At 38.3% G+C, this 24,003-nt stretch overlaps 1 protein-coding gene across 1 annotated transcript in view; it reads right to left on the bottom strand.

Annotated features, from left to right (window-relative positions):
* The window catches only part of LOC121862881 (serine/threonine-protein kinase NLK-like), a 28,119-nt gene extending 4,439 nt beyond the window's left edge, over nt 1-23,680 (bottom strand). Inside the window, exons 1-8 of the mRNA XM_042361257.1 lie at nt 23,532-23,680; nt 17,058-17,113; nt 15,380-15,486; nt 12,552-12,637; nt 10,775-10,984; nt 9,979-10,167; nt 6,799-6,975; nt 5,375-5,493 (exon numbers count right to left, since the gene is read on the bottom strand). Coding sequence (XP_042217191.1) covers nt 5,375-5,493; nt 6,799-6,975; nt 9,979-10,167; nt 10,775-10,984; nt 12,552-12,637; nt 15,380-15,486; nt 17,058-17,113; nt 23,532-23,615 — 1,028 coding nt within the window. The 5' untranslated portion in view covers nt 23,616-23,680. The remainder of the gene's footprint in view (nt 1-5,374; nt 5,494-6,798; nt 6,976-9,978; nt 10,168-10,774; nt 10,985-12,551; nt 12,638-15,379; nt 15,487-17,057; nt 17,114-23,531) is intronic.
* Nucleotides 23,681-24,003: the final 323 nt, after the last annotated feature.

Genomic DNA, 24,003 nt, shown 5'->3' with positions numbered 1-24,003 from the left:
GAAGTAGTAATACTTTCTGTGGGGTGTTGAACTTCATTCGATTGATAAAATAAAAAGTGATTTATATGATTATAAAAAAAAATAGTTCCGGTAATACAACAACACAGTTTAAGGGTTCTACATACTGTACTACCATAGAAGTGTTAAATCACCCTCCCCTCCCAGCCTTTAAGTTACAATTTGTAACATCCAGGCTACATAAAATACTGATCCTCTAAAGGCCTGAACCCCAAGGACAAAAGTTTGCTAATGGACAAACTAATGAAAAAAATAAAAATAAAAATCATCTATTCACTTCCAACAAAAACTACTTCAGTGTGGCTAAATCGTGTACGGTATTTACAAATTACCTACTAAAGTAAGAAAACTGTAGGGGCCACCATCAGGAATTGTGCCCCTAATAAAATTTCCTAAAGCACAGTTCTCTCAACACATATCAGTAACTGATATTAAAGCACCTGGATAAATTTCACATGAACTATATGGAAATACTGTACACAGCATCAAGATCATTTGTTATTAGTGAAGAGAAGGAAACATATATCTGAGGTGTGATGATCTGACTTAGTGTTACCTGAATTACATCATGTACTTATGTGATGACTGCAAATTATCAGACTCTTGCAACAACAAAAACATAAAGTAGGAACCTTGAAGCATGATTGATAATTAATATAAAAATAAAGTATCATTTCAAACTGATCAAAGATTTGAATCAAATTGAAAAGACAGAAAGAAGCACATCTACTTTTTATGATAGATCTGGTGAGTAACTTAGGTTGGGCAGGTATGGCTTAGTTATACTGTTAGTTCTCTCCAGTTGTATAATTTATAATCAATTATTAACTTGAACAACTTCCATTTTCATCAATGTTTGATATCTACTGTACAATGGCTTAAAAAAAGTTTTACAAGACAAAGAACATTATGGTCAGAGAAAGTGGATCTGCTGAGGTAATTTTCTTGAACAAGGCATGATATCTGTTTTACAACCAATTTTGAACAAAGTACATTATAAATTTTTTTAAAGATACCAATTTAATTATTACAGCCAATTTTGAAACATTAAGAAAAATAAAAAAATACCAATTCCAACTATATATATATATATATATATATATATATATATATATATATATATATATATATATATATATATATATATATATATATATATATATATATATATATATATATATATATATATATATATATATATATATATATATATATATATATATATATATATATATATATATATATAATGTTAACACATGACACCAAATCCTTAACCCCCTCCAAAAGTTACCATGCAACCTACAATTATTTACTCATATACAGCATTGTGAGTCTGGCGATTTGTTCAGATGCAACAATAAAATGATGCTTATTATCCTAAAAAACATATACCTAATCAGAATCTTTTAAAAACAAGACTGATATATCTCACTATCACATATTCTTTATATATAGTACTACAGTATATATATATAAATATATAAAATTTGAATTAAATCAATGGGAAGTAATAGAATATAAGCACAGTAGTATAAATTATATATACTACTGTACTGTATTACTAAAGAGCAAACCACAAATTAAATATCTGCAAAAGCAACTGTGTAACAGAAATCAGGGTGCAACATAGTTAATGTAAAGGAAAATAGAAGAAATGAATAAACAGAATAATGGAAAATGCCAATGCCAGGTGGGATTATGTGGTAACATTGGAAAAGACAGAAAACTCTGAATGGGTGAGATGAGGTCATTCAGAAGACAACACCTAACTTTTTAAATACATAGAACTTAATTCACCAGCCCACAAACTAACATCATATAAAAAATGACGACAGATCACAACTGATTCTGAAATATCCCTTCCCTACACATCTTTAAATCTTGTTTTTCATATGACAAGAAAGATAATTTATTATTATACTGTATTTGTTCAGTGGATTTTTTCCCCTAGCTTAATCTGCATGTCACACAAGCTTTACATGTTTGGGGAGTCATATACCAATATCAATCACCAGAATTTATGATGGTTGGGAGATGTCAAACCTTACAGATAAAATATGATGAGAAATAAGAAATCTTTAAGAATTTATGCTTTCTAATAGTCTCGGATGTTGATAAGAGGTATTCATTAAAAACAGAGGATTAAAGCATAATTTCCATTTTTATTTGCCGAGGAAGTGAAAAGTGATCTACAAGACACCTAGATTATAACACCTGCTATAAGAGCCAGCTTAGCTTGGAGAATCTGTCATGTTCTAACAGTAGTCTACACTGTCCATTCCAACAATGTGTAATTGCTAAAAGTTTTTCCTCATTGCTTCAACTTCTATCTCAGTGGTTGCTTGACATAATTGAGGCCTCAGGTTCATCAGATCAAAACCTTAAGCAAGGTTAACTCTAATCATAAAGCAACAACAACGAAGTGAAACTTTTGAAGTTCCTGCCAGTTTAGAATCCCACTGAGACTGAAAGAGGAAAACCAGGTTCCTTGTGTCTTCAGTCTCAGTTTAAAATGGAGTTTCATTTTTCAATCCTCCATTTAGAGCCTAAGGGTCATCAATGAGTGGCTTACAAGATACAAAACCAGCACAAAATGATTTTGAGATAAACTGTCTAGTAACCCTGTAGACAGCACACAAGCAGGAAACACTTGCCTTGAGGAACTGTGGACTAAATGATGCAATGGTCAGGAAGTGAGCCCTGGTCAACTGTACTGAAATAGGCTGTGGTCAACATTAAATACTCATCACTATTAGTACCAAACAGGCCAATCTGAATTCCACTGATATTTCTTCAATTGAAGGTTTGAAAGAAAAAGTGGATTCCTTCTCTACAGTTTAAGAGGTACTGTACCTCTTAAGAGACTAAAACCATAATGTGAAGTGCTTGAGCAGAATGAGGATATATCTCAAAAGATTCAGACTAATCACTGAGTTCATAAAAGAGATGTATATGAATTGTATTAATGAGCAAGCCAGTCTTGATTTGTCATCAAGGCTCAACAAATCTTATACAGTATTGTGAGAGCACCTCCTTAAGACAATTAAGAAAAGTGCTTTCATTTGCTGTCCTTTAAGCACGGAGAATGGGAACATTTATGTCCAAGCACAGTGTAATTTCTCGAGAAAATTTTAAGTCTGTGTTTTAAATCAATTCAAGTTAATCAAATTAAAATTATATTCCTTCCTGGTGATAATGAAGGAAACTTCTTCAGATATGATTCACAACCGAAGACAGGAATTCATCATGGCGGTACATATACAAGTGCCAAAGGCACAAAGTTCTACAGCCAGTCTACAAGGGTGGCAAACTCTCAGTACAGTACTGCACAAGTTATGTGAATAACTCATTAGTATGAAATGGGGGGGGGGAGGGGGGGGTTAAATACATAATTGAATAAAATTGTGCAAATTATAAGACAAAAATTTCATGCAAGCAAGTTTTTCTTGCAAATACCATTTAGTTCACATTAAAAGAAATTTTCATCCTGACAGAGTCCCATAACTCATCACTCAAACGACTGCTTCAATGCTTAGGTCAACTCAACCGAGTGTGTTTCATGTAGCACTGACATTGGCCACTGACACTCAAGTCCGCTATAATTTCCACCCTCAGGTATGCTAATTTTTAGTGTAACAAAGGACAAGGACCAGGCATTTCCATAAGAGGAAAATGACCAAAGTTAGTGAGAAAGACTATTTACTGTTCAAAGAGACGGTTGTGGGCGCATGAAAACAAACCATGAAAGTAAGATCAAGTCAGTTACCAAGTCAAGTCCGACTCCTGTATAACCAATACCAGTTACTGATCATTTGATGCTCCCACTGTTATCAGTGATGAAGTCTCCCAGAACTAATTTCTAGGAGTTAAAAAAAACAAAACAAAAAAACATAGGAAGTGTATAAAAATATAAAAATATTCCCAAATGAAAGAATTTTTTTTTCATATAGTAAATTTTATATGCAGGACTTAATGATACCTAAAATGTAAGTGCAGTACTGTACTGTATACAAGTACAGTACACAAGTTTGGTATGGGCATGATGATCAATATTGTTTGTTCCACTGGTGCAGGGGGCAGAGCCTTTATACCATAATTCACCTTCCAATGACAAGTGAGAGGCTGAGCTAATGTGCATATAAAATCTGACAGGTCCATAGCAAAAGGACAATTTGTTCCCCAATTACATCATATGAAAAAAAAGAAAAAGAAAAAAAAAGTGGATTAATACTTATTCCTCCAAGGATGATCCACTCGAAGAATATACCTGTATGTATATAATGTAACCGTAAAGAGGGGGGCTGTAGACAATTTGACTGGCAGTAAGGAACTGTTAATGTTTCGAATAAGGGTCCCTAATTATAGTCATTGTTAACTCAGGATAAGGGTACTGAAGGTTCCAATCCAATTAAGCTAAGAATTTGAAGCACTGATTTGATACCAGTTTTGCTGGACAGGGAACTGTTATACACCAATTAAACATTGGTCAACAGGACAGTATAACCTATCACTATAAGTGACAGCCCCCAGGCCATGGCAAGCTCTAGTAGTGGAGGCAATTTGTACATCACTATCTAATGACCCACAGGCTATAAAACCCAAAGGCTTAGTCGAGTTTATATTAAAACGAAGTTAGGAAAATCACATATGTAGGTATTACAAAACTTAATATAAAACATGCACTAGACTAAAGGTGAACAAATGAAACTGAGTAAATCAAAGTTTCTTAATGATAACAAAAAGAGAAAGTAAAAAATTTCCCACATGGACGTGACATAAGATCATTGAAGGCAACCATCGCTAGGTGGGTGGAAAAAGATGGCAGAGAGTTGGGGAAGGAGGGAAGATGTTAATGATGCTGAAGTGAGAGGAGTGAGGTCAGAGGCATTTGAGAAGAAAGGGTTCAGCTAAAGGTGATGGGGAAAGAGGGATTACATCAGTGTGGATTAATGTGAAGGGGATGGAGGGGAGGGGTGAGGTGAGAGTCTTGATAAGATGTGTTGGGGGAGGGGAGAGAGAGGGAGGTCAGGTCGCAGGTGCTAAGAGAGAGAGGGATGAGATCAAAAGTGTTGGAAGAGGAGGTGATGGGAGGAATGGGAAGGAGTTAGGGAGTCATATCATCCAAGATTCTGACTAAGTGTTTGTAAGACAACCGAAACTCTGGTACATCTAAAGAAATTGCTTTCAAGTAAGATTATGCTAAATGTTTCTCTTACAGGATGAAGTTTCTACACTGAAGATGACAACTATCAAGATTCATCCTATGACAGCTACTTCTAGACTGACAGAGTAACTACAGCAGCTACTAGGAGAGATGCTTCCTGCTTACATCTGTGAATCATAAGCTCAAGCTAACCTGGCAAAGCTCTTGTAAGCAGCAGACATTGGGTTGATACAGAGAGGAACACGGTCGCGTGCTAGGTGGCTCATGATGAACTTGTGCAGTCGATCTTTCACCTGAGACATTGATCGCAACTGTAAAAAAAAAGAAAACTATTGCAGTCATGAAAATTTACACCAACAAAAAACTACAGTAAAATCAGTCACGAAGTGTTTTATGAATTACAAACAAAAAATATTATCTGAAACACTGTAAATCCAGTACAGTACTGTATATCTTCCGATCATTAGAGTAAATAAGATGATTAACACTAGCCAACCAAATGTTTTCACATAAATGTATATTTTCTTACAAAGGAGGTATGGAGAGTGTGAATTAATGGCATGCACATAATGTACTAAGTTGACAATTTCATTTATCATTACACTGACAATTTCACTTATCATAATACTGTACATGTTGGGGCTCCTCGTTATAAGTGATTAATAGGGACCAGAAAAAAGCCACTGATAATGAAACCACTTATAAAGGGAAATTAATTCCCATAAGAATTAATAAGAATAGGGTCTAATCGGGATCATCACATTGAAAGTGACACTCTTAAAGTTTAATTTTATATCATTTAACATTTACATATATATACCTTAGAAACATTTGCTTACACATTATTTTATGAAATTATTTAACTGTAACCTATTTAAGGTACTTATAAGTCATTTGGGGTCAGTGAGTTGATGCGGCGCAAGCTACCTAACCACGCACTCGCACGCTCATTTCAGTCAAAGTCAAAATGGTTCATTGAGACATGCTCACTATTTTTCTTACGACATATAACTTCTAATTTCACGTCCATCTCGTAGTTACTGCACTTCGTTTTAGCCACTACACCACCTTGCTTCGGTTTGGAACTGATGGGACCTACCCAAAGGCACCACAAAGTATATAGTCCTTGGAGCACTTCAAAACAATGCTTGTAGACATGGGTGAATGGTCTGAGCATGCATAGCGCAGGTGAGAAGGATAAACTGTAAGATACTGGGCGGTGGGTGAGAATTTTAACCACTCAACGCTTGTACTTCCGATGATCTACGGATTTCAGCCTTAGAATCCTCTTAACTTCAGGGACTTTTTACATGTAGTTCCACAATTATTTGACCACTTAAATGTGAAACCACTTATACTGTGGACCCCCTGTACTGTACTGCATATGTACTGACTACTGGCCCCTTGTGAAGAAGACCAAATTAACTATTCTTTGGCCTCCATGTGGAAGTTATGACTGGAATATAAAGTAAAACTGATGTATAAAAATTATACAACACTTACTGCTAGAGATATACACACAATCTTATAATTTTTGCTCATATTTCTAGGTGGGAGAATACCAGGTAAAAAAAAAAGTTGAAAAATGATGAAAATAAAAGAAATATTCCACAAACCTCATTTTCCCAAGTGTCATCAAATGCATGTGCTGCTATTGGCTCAAAATCATGGGTGTATTGTCGTCCGCCACAAGAGGTGGAGGCACAGCACGTACACATACATGAGTGATACCGAAGCCGACCTTCATCCAGATATGGGTGTGTGAGCGCTTCAGTCACTGTCAAACGTTTATCCTGAGGAAAAGATTCACCTCATTAATATATGTTATAAGTAAAAAATATTTGCTTAAAAATGTGTTGAATATATAACTACAATATACAGCTACATGGGGATCCCTCCAGGAGGACACACAGCTGGTAGCATTACAGTATATACTAACCAAATATTTTTCACATCTGTAATGAAAATGTCGCTACAGTATCGACATAACCAACTCTATTTGGCAAAACAATATAAAAGATAATAAATTTACTTTTTTTAAGCATACTTGTACAAGCCTTTTCCTGCTATGATGCAGGGTGGCTGAATGACAAAGTGCTGATCTCTTGATTCTTAACATTCAGCAGCTAGTGGATTACCCCATCCCCTTCGCAGGATGTTAGTCCAGCATCAACAAGTACAGTACACCCAACTGTGTACAGTACTCATTTTATTACACAAGGAATAATGCACTTGGAGGGAACCCAATCCTCTACTCCAGTTGGTAATTAAACGCATGACCATTTGCTTGCAAGGCGAGTCCATTTATCAGCAAGGAAGAGATAATGGTTATGTAAAATTCCACAAAATGGTTATATTTCCCAGCCCCTAAATACAACATACCTAACTGTAGGTCATTAAAATATCAAATACAGAAGAAGCAAACAGCAAAAAAACACACTCGACCACATAAAAAAAAAAACGTTCATTTGTGCATTTACTAATCATCTTACAAATTTATATCTATTTACCAGTTATCTTACTTATACAGTAAATGGAAAATTAATGCTTTTCACCCAAACTTCTTACACTCTTAAAGGTTTGAGACTACTGTACTGCACTTCACATGTATCATATCCATACAAAAACAATATTTTTTGGCATGTGTCTAAAGTACCGTACTGATGTTCAATCTCTGGGATTTGAAGGTGCTAAACTTTCAATAATCAACATCAGTGACTTAGGCTGTGTTTGTCATTTTTATCAATGATGATCAAATCCATAAAATTCATGATCAATATGCTGACACGATTCACTGCTCAATTTCCAAACTTATAAATAAATTGACAATATTACTTTCCTATTTAAATCGCCTACAATATCATTTACAGTACAACCTCAAGAAATCAAGCTCCTGCTATTTCAGAGGTCTGGAAGTCTGGAAAATTCTCAGGAATTCGGAAGGAGCAGGGGTTTATGAGGTGTGTGGGAACAGTTCACATACTCATTTGCTACTCGCATTCGATTTTCCATTAAACGGCAAGCGGAAAATAAATACAGTACAATAAGGCCGGATAATTCTCGGATTTTTTTTTCATGGTCCTCTATTATTCGGGGGGACACCCTGGATGTACCCAAGAATGTCTGCGGGTAGTTTTAAAGTTCCCGGCATATTTGCAGCCATAACAGGGAGCCATTCGTTCTATGTGTGTGTTTGTGTGTGTAGACACACAAAACACATACAAATAAATAATACACTGTAATGGGAAAATCCTCTCACAAATAATCAAAAACAAATGTATTAAAAATGTTGAGTCTACCCTCAAGTCTACTCTGTGCTTTGTTATTAATAAAGCATGGAGTTGACTTGAGGGTACACTCAACATTTTTAATAAATTTGTTTTTTTTATTATTTGTGAGAGGATTTTACCATATTATTTATTTGTATGTGTTTTGTGTGTGCGAGTCTATATACACACACACACACACACACACGTATATACAATGCAGGATAATGAAATAATTGTACTAAGGGCAAACACATAAAGGGAATACAGGTACAGTATACATTTCTTTGTACACAGGTAAAAATGTAACAACCCCCCCCTCTCCCCCCGTCAGCAAATGTGATTCACGGTTTTGGCAATTCATTCCCATTTTGAGAACCTAACCCCTGCAAATTTGAAGGGCATGCTGTATATGCAAATAGAAATGCTGCTAAAAGGTTACAAATGAGTTTCCTAAGTAAGGGAAAGATAAAGGATGTGGGTAGTCAAATTTATGGTGCAAACAACACTGATGTTTTGAGAAGTCTTTGCCTCATAACACAAGGTGACATATGGCAACAAAGAATAAGGGAAGGTTTACTCTTCTAATGTTTGTAAATGCTACTTAAGATTGGATAAAATACTAAGCCTTGTGCTCTGAAGGGTATGAAAATTATGGCTGTTCTTTAAAATGCTAATAAATGAGGATGGATCACCCAGGAAATAACCATTGACTGTATTACCCACAATTTTGTACCCGATGTTCATATACACTGCTGTAAGGACTGTAAAACTGTTCTTTTAGATAAATGCTTACCCCACCCATCTACAAGATAGCTGGATGCCAACAACTGGACACTACTAAATTTTTGTGTTGTATCATACTGTATATATATACTGTATACTAAATACAGGTAGTTTAAAGTTTTCATTTAGAAATCTGGAAAAATTTTGATCCTGAGCCTTCTATATTTTGAGGTTGTACAGTGCAGTACTGTACCTACTTCAGAGACACTTATTTACAAGAACCTGAAGCTAAATTTCATTCATGCAATCTCAATTTGCACTTTATGGTACTAGTTGTAGTTAGCCAAAAGGCAATACAGTATTGCAAAATCAAATGACATGATAAACATAACAATAGCTAATGGTTTTAATATCCTGGCTAAAACCCAGTACAGTTATACAGTATGCCAAGGTACTGTACTGTACTGTATTGTACTGTACTGTACTGTAATGTAATGTACTGTACTGTACTTAATTAGCCTATTATAATACAGTGGAATGAAAAAGTAAAGTAATATTTAATAAGAAAACAAAATACATTACAGTTATGTAATCAAACATTATTTATTGTTATTGTACAGTATATTACTTATGGATCACCACTACATTTTCCCCTAAATATATGACCTATTAAAATTATATTCTTTATGGAATATTTCGATGCAATTACAGAATTAATCAATGGAAATCTAAGACATGAATGAATATTTAATTACTTTCCTTAACCAATCCACATAATTCAACAAAATATACATCATTACTTACTGGATCAAAGGCAAGCATCTGTGTGAGTAAGTGGACGGCCTCGTGGGTAGCATGATTAGACAATGTGTAGAGTGCAGGAAGTGCTGGTGGTTTAGATGGTCGCCGGAGCATGTGTGTTACTGCACCCTCACACGCATATTTCATATCTTCTAAATTTGGCGTTCCTAAGAGGTCTGTTATTCGCTCAAGCTAGAAAGAAATAACATAATTTTTATAATCTGTAATGTTTGCTCTCCTTCGTGTACGAATACGTAATTACAGTACCATAACTGTATATCACTCGTCATATATTTTTTCTGTTTCATTATATATATACAGCACTGTACTACCACATAAGAGGTAATAATGGTTCTTACACAGGATTTAGTAATCAACCCAGAACTCTTAATATGTAATGTATTTCCAAAGTCCATATTACCCTTCAAAAACATTTTTTTTTATCCACACCCCCAATCATAATTTTTTTTTCATGTACAGATACAGTTTATATATATATATATATATATATATATATATATATATATATATATATATATATATATATATATATATATATATATATATATATATATATATATATATATATATATACACTGTATATACAAGTACTGTACCTTTATTTAGTTATACAGTTCAGCTTATTATTTCATTATCCCATTATATGGTATGCTTATACAGGTAGTACTGCACTATATATGTTTCTCCACTTTTCTGTGCAAGAGTATAATTCCTGTGGCATGTACAGTACTACAGTATCAACCACATCAGTCAACTTAAACCAATAAACCTCACTAACCTGCTGTACGGGACTTTGTGCCTGGAAGAGTATACGCCGACCCAGAAGCTCTCCAAAAATGCACCCTACTGACCAAACATCGACGGCTTGTGAGTAGTGGCGAGCACCCATGAGCAACTCTGGAGCTCTGTAGTACTGTGTGACCACCTCCTGTGTCATGTGTTTGGTCTCGTCTGGCTCCTCTACTCGGGCTAGACCAAAATCACAGATCTGAAGCAAAATAGATTAAATGGAACTATGTACAGTGCGATCCTTACTGGTATAATTCTCATCTTTTAATATGACTCACCCAATCCTGATCCCTTAATATGATTCACCTAATACTGACCTCTCAATGACTCACCCAATCCTGATCCCTTAATATGATTCACCCAATACTGACCTCTCAATGACTCACCCAATCCTGATCCCTTAATATGATTCACCTAATACTGACCTCTCAATGACTCACCCAATCCTGATCCCTTAATATGTCTCATCCAATACTGACCTCTCAATGACTCACCCAATCCTGATCCCTTAATATGTCTCATCCAATACTGACCTCTCAATGACTCACCCAATCCTGATCCCTTAATATGTCTCACCCAATACTGACCTCTCAATGACTCACCCAATCCTGATCCCTTAATATGATTCACCCAATACTGACCTCTCAATATGACTCACCCAATCCTGATCCCTTAATATGATTCACCCAATACTGACCTCTCAATATGACTCACCCAATCCTGATCCCTTAATATGCCTCACCCAATCATAACTCATTAATTTCACGCAAATCCAAGTCAAGAATTACTCTATCTCAAAAATTCTTCAAGTTAACCCAAACGAGTTTTGACACATATCTTCACACACGTAACCAAAAATATATTGTATACTGTACAATATTCAACAATAGTCAATACAGGATCTTTCTTCACCCTTATGAAATACCACATACTGTACTGTACCTATGTCAAAATTAAACCCTAGTACAGTACAGTATTTGTCTTCATAAAATCAATATAATATTCTTTACTTCACCCTAATGGAATATCAGATACTGTACCAATAATAAAATTAAACCCCAGTACAGTAATACAGTAATTCATCATAAAACCAAAGTCACATTCCTCACAATTTACAAAACTGATATGCTGACACAATCTGGTAGCAGAGAGCAAATTCTCACTAACCTGAAATGAGTGGAGGCCATTTAATGTGATCATTGGCCATGAGATCTAATCACCAGGTTGCACAGTACTACCAACACACCAATATTAAAGCATACCAACTTCACCCATAACCTAGAAAGCTGATATTAATATTGAGGTTGTCAATTCTGAAACGTAATATTAAGATACTCCTTTCAGTAATACCGGTACTGTTAAATATAGGGTACTGGTCGATTGCAATTAATTATGAATAGGACTGGAATGTGTCATTACACCCATTATCAACCAGAAATAAACACAACTCATAGCTTAATTGGATGATTTTATGATGGGATTTGTAGCTCTCTGACAGCCAAGGCGTTACTTAAGCAATGTTGCAAGGGCCAAAAATAGATTTAGAAAGTGATCACCAATAACCTAACCTAACCATAACATGCTAAATAGATTTCTGCCAATCTATCTCATTATATACTATCCCCAGTCCAAATGTTGCAATCTGGTAACAGTGAGAAACCAGTGACCACAGCGCCACCAAGCAGCCAGGTCAGGACACAACGCCATCTAGTGTGGCCACAGTGCCGCCCAGCGTGGCCACAGTGACTCCCTGTTTCCCGCCTCACCTTTAAAACACAATTGGAGTTGACGAGAAGGTTCCCGGGCTTGATGTCTCGGTGAATTATCCTCGCCGAGTGGAGGTACTTCAGCCCTGCAATACACAACACTCGCTATTAATTGACCAACAGATGCGGAAATAACTAAATTATTGAGGAAATTATTTGTGATGATTCAATCTGCTACAGTTGAAACAATCAAATTATGCATTAAATATAGAATGGAGGAAAATTAGAGCGCACATAAGTTTTATTGCCAACAAACCGAATTATTGGAATATATTTTAGGTAACATACGATTTAAACTTGCCCCGCATAATTAAAAACTGACCTTGTAGATACACTCATGGAAAAATACTACACATAAAATTTTGTGCAAATTTATATTAATCGTTGCAATAATCCGTGTCTGCAGGCAAAAGACGCAGTTAATAGTTATCATACAGTAAGATATTTAAGGTTGTTAGTTTTTGTTTGTAAAGTTTTCGTTTTTAAACTATTTAAAATAATAATGATATTATTAATAATGGTAATATTTTCTGAAATGAGAGAATATATTGTATATATACTGTAGAATGACAATATCAATAAAAATCAAATACAAATATTACTCAAAATTACAAAAGGTACAGTAAAATCTACCGTAATAATAATATATACGGTTCTTATAATTGAGGCTACTAATAATAAAAAATACCAAAGAGAACTGAAAGAAAATGTCTCTCTAAACTACAAACTAAACACTAACATAAATAACCACAACAATGACTAACACCACCCAGAGCTACAAAATAATATGTCCAGTGAATGAGTGGAAGCTCACACCACTTGCCAGTCCACCCTCACAAAATATTTCCCGTGACCTAAAATAAATGTTTAATGAATGAAAGATTAAACCTGTAAGCGTTGGTCGAGTTCCTCCTTTTTTTTATCGGGATCAGTTCATATTAATAATTTGACAAATTATCTTGACTTTTTTATTAAATGTGAATGAATGTTAGTTAAGGCAGTGAGAGAAAATGGAAGGAGGGATTTGTGCAGGTGTTTGTTTTAGTAATAAATATAATAGCTAATTTTAACGAAGAATCAGCAGGAATTTCGACATCACTGTTCCTACAAAAAATTATAAGAAGAAAAAGAAGAGGATAACGATGTATAAAAGATAACGAAAAATACAAAGATATGGACGATAAGGAAGAGTACCCGATAATAATACTAACATTACTATTAAAACTACTAATACAAATACTGTAACATTCTTTCTTTCCTTTCCTGAATATAGCGAGACTCCATCCGGCTCCTAACTGGCTGGCTGCAATTAACACAGGAAGGTTCCCGCCAAATATTCCAGCTATATTTTCGCGCCAAATTTGCCCCCACTCAGCGTTGCAAACAAGACGCCTTTTACCACAAAATATTCTGGGTTGTTTTATCTATTATTTACAACACTTACTTTAATTTTATGTTATTATTATATTCATTATTATTATGCCATTTTGTGTGATATTTTTATATACCTCAAGGGCAGAAAATGCGTGGAGGTGTGAGTGAAAGGTAGAACAATAAAAACTAGCAATTTTGTACGTGGGAGATGCAGATGCCTCTAAAAGTGAGTTAAACAAAAAAAGGTTAACCTCCAAAAACTTAACCTGGGGTCAAAAAGGTCACAGTTGTAAGTCAGGGTGATCTACCTCTGATACGTTATCAAGATGTACCGGTAAGTGAAGTTTCCTGACCGTAAACGGGTAATAATTTTGTTTAAAAAGACCGATCGTTCTTTATTCCTGTATACGTTTGGGTGGTCGTACGGACAGAAAAGGGTAATGATGTAGCAGTAGTGTCAACAATATTAACAGCACCATGTACACTCTCTCAATGGCGACTAACAAAGGGGTAGTGAGTTTTAATACGACCACAGAAGGATGATGTCGATGGAAGGAAAGAGTCAATGGAGAGGGGAGCAAGGGTATGGGATGGAGTGTAATGGGGAGAACAGGTATGGGGATGTTGGGTCGTGTGGGGGTGTATTTGGGAGGCAGGTTTCACTAGGGGTGCCCCCAGATAACACCCTAGTCAGACACCACCCATATCTGCCTGCCTTCCTACACCACCACCACAACAACAACAACAACGACGACAATAAGACTTTAAAATATCCAGATTAACCTCTACATCTCACTTCCTCTTGTTTCCTATCCTCCCCTGTCCCTCTCCTCCCCCTACACTCCCTCCTGTCCCGTCTCCTCCCCATACGCCCCTTCCTCTTCCTCTCATCCTCAATATCCTCCATCCTCTCCCCACTACACTCCCTCCTCTCCTCATTATTCTTCCTCATCTTCCTCTTCTCTTGGTTATCCTCCCACCTCTCCCTCTCCTTTACCCACTATACTCACTCCTCTCCCTCTCCTCTTCACTGTCCTCTTACTCCCCTTTCCTCTTCACACTGTTCCTCTCTCTACCACAATTTTCTTCCCATCACTATTATCTAATCACCACCATTCCCGTCCCCTTAACCACCATTACTACCACCACCACCACCACCCCTCCTCTAACACCCCCCTCTAACACCCCCCTCCTCCATCACCACAACTATATCTCGTCCATTTTACTCTCTCCCTCATCACAATAACACATCCCCTCCCCCACTTACTCCCTGACTTCTACCATAACCTCCTCCCTCATCACCACCTCCCGTAACCCCCCCACCCCCACCACCAGCGGACAGACATCGATCGGAATGCAGGCCGAGTATACCGCCTGCACTATCAACCTACCTTATTGTAGGTGCGTCCGTGCATACCTGAGAGAGAGAGAGAGAGAGAGAGAGAGAGACTCACCTCTGAGTATCTGGTAGAGGAAGACCTTGACGTGGTCGGCTGACAAGTGTTGTGGGGAGACGATGATCTTGTGTAGGTCACTCTGCATCAACTCGGTGATCACGTAGCTGTAGGCACGTAGTTAAGGAACACACAAAAGATAATGACTCTAACTATGTAGGAAAGCATGTCTTACCCCGCGACGTGCAGGTGTTGGTATCAATGTCCTAACATATAGTAAACTAACCTACACCTAATCTAAAATAATCTACTTTAACTTGAATTAACCTAACCTAAACTAACCTAACCTAAGCAAGTGATATGTACTAATAAGAACACACACACACACACACACACACACACACACACACACACACACTTTACATGCTTCTCACGTGACACCTACTTTACAATCAATCATTCACGTGATATGCATATATTAACAGACAAATATCTAAATTAAAATGCACCCATAAATATGTGATACCGTGTGGCGCATAATTAATTACGTACGGCTAATAAAATGTATTCAGAGTGACAAAATTAATACACATCAGACCAAAATATTAGCTAATACTTAACCTGTGAGAAATAATAATAATAGTGAATTAATACGAATAACCCAGCTTAAATATAACAATAATGACAAATGGCTTTAAACCTCATATAGTCTCTCCTTGTCGTATGGGTGCCCAGGTGTCGCCAATTAACCAAAACAAACACAGGTGCCTCATCCAGTAAACATTAGATGTGAGCTGATCCACCAACCACAACACACCTCCCGAGGGATTAAGCGAGGAATGGTTGTCGAAGTCACTGGTAAGGTAGTTTGCTCCAGTTATCTTCTCCCTCTTTGTTACGAATGAGGAATGATATAGGAGAATGCGGCGATGAGAGAGAGAGAGAGAGAGAGAGAGAGAGAGAGAGAGAGAGAGAGAGAGAGAGAGAGAGAGAGAGTTTGAAGGTGGTAGTGAGCAAGGAGGGAGGGAGACAGAGAAGGATGAGGAAGGAGGGGGTGAGGACAACAAACCACAGGCAACCACTCGAGAGAAAAAACTCGTCTCCCCCCCCCCACACACCACGTCACTGTCTCTCACCCACCTCTCCTACCTCCACTCCTGACACCTCCTCCATCAACAACCACTACCTCTACGGTAATACCCGGAAGTGAGATAAAAGCCTGCATAAGCTATACCTGAAGGTGATATCTGAGGTAAGAGAAGCAGTCAATATCAATCAACACACTCACTCCCACAGATAGGAATGAAATGTGGCTGAGGATCTCCTTAGAGTTATATACAGCTTGTGGTCGACGGCTTTAGTTCCTCTACCCCCTTTTAAATTCCTTTACCTGGACACTTGTAAAAAAACATTAAAAATCCCATGGCATCCCCTAACACCCGACATGACACCTAGGCCTTTTCTCATGACATAATGTGACACCTTTACGACACCTATAACTATTCTATGACATAAATGACACCCTAAAAACGCATTTAACTTTTCTATGACATACTTGACACCTTAACATACCTGACACAGTTATAACCAGCATAAACTATTCCGTAACACCATTTCGATATCCGGCACACCACTATAACACAGGTGACCTAGTATCAACACCTGTGACACCATTATGACGCGCCTGACCCCCGCACATACTACAGGAGGTCAGGAGAGCGATGTGACAAAAGGATACATCTCTTGGAAGAAGTCAAGGTGAGGAGGTTGTAGGATGTCCAGCGCTGACAACACCTGCGAAGAAGAAGAAGAAGAAAACTATTAATAAAAACACTCCTTTAAAAAGCCCTAATAATAATAATAATAATAATAATAATAATAATAATAAAGGAATTCTTGGATTAATCCCCTCCAACAAGGCGTGAGAATGGAAGTGCTTCATGTTAACGATACACCGTTTCACACACACACACACACACACACACACACACACACACACACACACACACACACACACACACACACACACACACACACACACACACACACACACACACACACACACACACACACACACACACACACACACACACACACACACACACACACACACACACACACACACACACACACACACACACACACACACACACACACACACACACACACACACACACACACACACACACACACACACACACACACACACACACACACACACACACACACACACACACACACACACACACACACACACACACACACACACACACACACACACACACACACACACACACACACACACACACACACACACACACACACACACACACACACACACACACACACACACACACACACACACACACACACACACACACACACACACACACACACACACACACACACACACACACACACACACACACACACACACACACACACACACACACACACACACACACACACACACACACACACACACACACACACACACACACACACACACACACACACACACACACACACACACACACACACACACACACACACACACACACACACACACACACACACACACACACACACACACACACACACACACACACTCTCCAACACACACACACACACACACACACACACACACACACACACACCTCAACCTCCCCCAGTAGCTGCTGACATTTACTCCCCTACTCCCTTCTCCTCCCCTCCCCCCTGACAAAGGAAAGAGTACTGCCACCCCTCACTAGTAAATGTCACTCTCTTACTCCAGCGTGACTCTACAGTGACTCTCCGCTGACTCTACGTGACCAGGTATAACACATGCTCCCCCTCAAAACTGTATCTTTACGATTTTGTGTTTGACAATATGACACAATGGACGAAGGATTTTGAAGTAGCAATATGGATTAAAATATGGCTTAATAATATAGTATAAAATGTCTTTCAGTGGGAGAGATAATAATATGGCTTTACATGACTATAATATGGCCTTCTATGGTTCTAATAATAATATCGGTTTATAATATATAACAATGTGTTAATATAATATGGTGTTTAAATATAGCTTGTATAAAATATCTTTCAATAGGCGACATACTAATATAGGTTAACAATATGGCTTTATATTATGTCATAAAGTATCCTTCTGAAAGGTACTTGTAAATGCCCTTCCCTTTATCACATCAAGAGTACAATATGTCGTCCTCAAAGGGTTAAAACTTAAGCCATCGTCCTCAAAGGGTTAAAACGTAAACTATCGTCCTCAATGGGTAATAACTTAAACCTCGTCCTCAAAGGGTTAAAACTTAAACCATCGTCCTCAAAGGGTTATTACATACTTCTATACTGGGCCATAATGTCATACGGGTGTAAAAGGGGGAAAGATTTTGGGTTCAGTTAAAGACGGGACAATAAAAGTGCATCTATCGCATTGGGAGAAAATATCACATATCAAACTCGAGCATTAGCAAGGATGTGAAAGCCAGCCAGATGGTGTTGAGGGAACCAGCTGTGTGTGGAGGATACCAGCTGTGTGTGGAGGATACCAGCTGTGTGGGGGATACCAGCTGTGTGTGGAGGATACCAACTGTGTGTGGAGGATACCAGCTGTGTGTGGAGGATACCAGCTGTGTGTGGAGGATACCAGCTGTGTGTAGGATACCAGATACCAGCTGGTGTGTGGAGGATACAGCAGCCAGCTGTGTGTAGGGATACCAGCTGTGTGTGGAGGAGATACCAGCTCCAGCTGTGAGTGGAGGATACCAGCTGTGTGTGGAGGATACCAGCTGTGTGTACCAGCTGTGTGTAGGGATACCAGCTGTGTGTAGGGATACCAGCTGTGTGTGGGATACCAGCTGTGTGTAGGGATACCAGCTGTGTGTAGGGATACCAGCTGTGTGTAAGGATACCAGCTGTGTGTGGGATACCAACTGTGTGTGTGTGTGTGTATGTGTCTAACGGCACCATCTGGAGGTCAGTGCCAGGTGGAGAACAACAGGTGGTTACAGGTGGTCTCCTTTAACCTGAGTGGCGGGGTACAACCTACACGTCTTCTTCCCTGAACTGCACGACACACACACACACACACACACACGACGAGATCTGAGGGAGAAAGGTGTACACACTACCATCCAGTCTACGACTAGTGAGGGCCGAATTCACCACCACAACGGGAACTACGACCACTACACGACCCTGATCTCGAATTCTTAGCAGGTCATATGATAAAATGTTTCACTTTCGTCGAACACAAAACTGAGACAAAATTGGTAGATAAAACTGACAGATAAAACTAATTGACAAAATTGGCAGACTAAACTGAGGCGAATAGCCGGATTTACCTAATGCGAAATTTATGTAATAATTACGTCGCGGCATTTGAGATACGCTCATTATATATCGGTGCTTGAGATCCGTTCATCACGCAGTACAGTGTTTGCGATTCATTTTTGCCTGCGAAACTAACCCAACCCTTGAAAAAAAAAGTCGTACTGTAAATCTTTCGTAACAAAATATCTTCTCTATATTCCCAGATAAGTGTAAACAGAATTTTTATCGTTCGTATCTCTGAGGCTGAGGACCTGGGTGGTCGGGGTGTGAGGCGTGACTACCCAAAAGCTTCCATGACGGCGACTCGATATACTAAAGAATTGTGAACGGGATTCTCTCAAGTCGGCGAGGGGGTCACGTAAGGCGAATTTCTTTACTAATCTGTACCTTGTCCTTTAGAAACGATGGTGGTGGTGGTCGTTGTTGTTGTTATTATTAATATTACTACGAGTATTACCTCATATTTTAGTTATTAATATCATTTTAGTCCAAATAATAATAATAATAATAATAATAATAATAATAAAAATAATAATAATAATAATAATAATAACACAATTCTGGTCCTTTAATTAACTCTCCTCTCCCCTGAGTCATACCTGTCCAATACCACCACCAGGTAACTTAATCACCAGGTACTTTAACCCCTTTAATGCGCACGCTGGCCTATACCATCTGCATTAGTCCACCTATGTCAATATTACAGTGTTTTATCCACGTCAACCTAACACTGCCCCCTCCCCACCCACCACGTAAATATTGCACCGGTTCCCCATATTCGTGACCCCAGCAACGCCAACCCACACCAAAACACTAAATTATTTAACGCCACCTGGTATTTTCTGATCGCCACTTACCTAGTTATTAGCATAGGACTATTTAACCCCTTCTCGGTCAGCCACTACCCCCTCCATGCTCCTGCCTACCACTTCTATAATCATATGTTACTTCTCCCCCCCACCCCCCTCTGCCACTAAACCTATTTGTCCCATGCCTTCACTACCACAATCTCAAGCACACTACACCACATTACCACAACATGCTAACACATCCACCACTCTTTCCCTACAACAACAATCACCACCACACTCCCTAAACAATAACAACCACCACCACCACCACCACACTCCCTTAACAACAACCACCACCACCACCACCACACTAACAACAACTACCACCACCACAACAACTACCACCACCACATAACAACAACAACTACCACCTCACCACACCCCCCAACAACAACCATCACCACACTAACAACAACTCCACCACCACCACACACCCCCCTCCTCACCACCTCCCACTCTACAACACCACTAGAGTGTCGGCCACCACCACTACCACCACCACCACCAGCGTATGTAAACAACACAGGCTGAGCGATGCGGACGTGAAGGTAGCGCGCCACCACCACCACTACCACCGCACTTAAAGGGACGCTCTCTACCACGCCACCGACTGTACGATACTCTACCATCGTCCCGCCACGCCCTCCAGTCTTCATTCATCTGTAAATGCCACTTCTTTCACCAGTAAACAAGGCTATAATCACTTCTTTCACCAGTAAACGAGGCTATAATCACTTCTTTCACCAGTAAACAAGGCTATAATCACTTCTTTCACCAGTAAACGAGGCTATAATCACTTCTTTCACCAGTAAACGAGGCTATAATCACTTCTTTCACCAGTAAACGAGGCTATAATCACTTCTTTCACCAGTAAACGAGACTATAATCACTTCTTTCACCAGTAAACAAGGCTATAATCACTTCTTTCACCAGTAAACGAGACTATAATCACTTCTTTCACCAGTAAACACACCTACAATCACCATTTCCTTCACCAATAAACTAAATCAACACTTCTTTCACGAGTAAACTTATCTTAAGATCACTATAACCAAGATTTACTTCATTCAAGACGTTTATCAACCTCAAACACCTACCCTGATCGCAAGGAACTAGTCAAGAGCCAAGGGTTATTCCCCAAGGTGGTAATACGGTTGCTGGTTCCCCTTCAATATTATAAGAAAGCACCTCTAGGCACGTAACCCCTCATATCACCTGAAGAATCTCCACCCCCAGTTTATTTTACGTGAAGATTAACCACCCTAACGCTAATCTAATCTAATCTATCCTAACCTAACCCTAAACAAACCAAACCTAGCGCTAACCTAACCTAACCTCGTCCAACCTCTAAATAGCGTTAGGGTGGTTAATCTTTAGGTGAAAATAATAAGCTGGGGTTGAGATTCTTCAGGCGTTCCAAACACTCTCGTCGGTATCGTCAATAAGACACGAAGGATGGATGTGGATTTGGGGGGGAAATTGGTTGATAAAATAATCACAGTTTGTTTTTCACTATAATTTATAAGTGAATAATCATACACCATTTGCTTTTCACTGTAACATAAAATAATAATTATACAGCATTTGTTCTTTTTCACTAGAACTGATAAATAAATAATAAGTGTTTGTTTTCCTACACTGTTTTGTTTCGGTGTATAAATGAATGAAAAGATGAACCCAGGTGATAAAAGTTGTTGAGTCGAGAAGTGTATTTATTAGTCTACGTTGTGAAGATAATGTCAAGAGATGTTACTTGTGTATGATTATATCGGTTCAGACGTCAACACCGTAGGGACCATTGAGACGTGTGGGTAATGCTGTGGCCTTTCCCCATCTCCTATTTTTCTTCTTCTCCTTCCCCCATCTCCTCCCTCTAGCTACCCCCCCATCAAATGTGACAAAATGTACAGGGAGGAGATTAAACAGGTGGTCATGTCACATAAAAAACGTTTATCATTAGACTACGCTCCCTTCCTTTAAATCACCTCTTAAAAAATATCTTTTGTCAAAGTATAAATATTTCTTGTAACACTTACTATATTTACAGTACCTGCTTTTATTGTACCATCAAAACCGTTTTATCGGAAATTATCATGTAAATAGATAAGTAATTACCATTGCAATAAACATATTTGCCAACTAGACATAATCTTGACAGCTCTGTCCTCTTGTTCAACCTTATTACTGTACAACCCAGGTTGTACTGCTCCCCCATTACACTTATGTTTTTCAATTCCACTGGAATTTATGTATATATAATAAAAAAATATATTAATAAATATTGAAGTGATAACCGTGGTAACATTAGGAGATGTTCTTATTACCACCATGCTATTGTACTATTCCAGATGTTACTAAATATATTATTATCCACTCTGTATCTGTGTTTTTTCTGGCTAAATAAACTGTTTCAATTCAATTCAATTATAGCAGTGGTAGTATTAGTAACAAGCCGGCAACAGTTGCAGATAATATTGACTATGAGGCTACAGTCACTGAATGCCGCATCAGATCTGCAGCTCAACTAACTCAACACAGCCAGGATAATACTTATGTATTAGGTTATTTTAATAAGGTAACAAATGGTGGCGAAGGAATGGCTAATAGGGAAGGCTGGAGAGCCGTATATACTAAAAAAGTAGTAGTAATAGTAGTGCAGCAAAGTAGTTAGCAATAGAAAGTAGTGGGAATATTAAAACCAGTCGTAGTAAATGGGAATTGTAATATTACTGTCATTATTAGTATCTATCCCAACAAGTAACAACAGCAAAAGCCAGCAACAAGAAAACAGGTTGGTGTTGCCCATCCCGTGTTTGAAGGAGGAAAGTAACATCAGAAATCCTAAGGAACAAAGAATAAAAAAGACAAAGAGGCAGTGATACTTTCTCTTGTTTGAAGGCGGTAAGTAACAGCAAAAACCCTCAGGAACAAGAATTAGAAGTCAGAAGGTGGTGCTCCTTTTTTCGTGTTTGAAGGAGGAAAAGTAACAACATATACCTAAAAGCACAAGAGGTGATGCTACTTACATTCTCGTGTTTGAAGAAGCACAACATACGGAGTTCCCGGAAGACACGCTTGCTGGACACGAGCGTCTGGAACACGTTGGGCATTTTCTTGAGAGCTACTCGCCGGCCATCCCGTGGGTCTGTCACCGCCCTGGAGAAGAGAGGGATAAAAAAAGAAGTCTTATTATAACTTCCTGTCAGATCCAAAAACGTTAATAATTATTCTAAATACACCGACAGACATAGACAGACATAGACAGAACAATGACACCCTATTACTCCCCCCCCCTCCCTCCCTCTTGGTGTGGTAGTGGTGGTTGTGGTGAAGGCCAAGGGAGAAGGACGCCAACCAACATCATGACTACTACCATATAATGTAGGAGCATTTTAAATAAATGATAATATTAGTATAAACTTCAACTGTTACTACTGTATTAACCTACCCCACCACGGCTATTGTGCTCTCATTATCTCCTAGTGTGTGTGTGTGTGT

The sequence above is a fragment of the Homarus americanus genome, unplaced genomic scaffold, assembly GCF_018991925.1.
Source record: "Homarus americanus isolate GMGI-L3 unplaced genomic scaffold, GMGI_Hamer_2.0 scaffold24922, whole genome shotgun sequence".
Taxonomy (NCBI): Eukaryota; Metazoa; Arthropoda; class Malacostraca; order Decapoda; family Nephropidae; genus Homarus; species Homarus americanus.
Note: the sequence above shows the minus strand (reverse complement) of the source record. Positions and strands in the feature narration are given on the sequence as shown.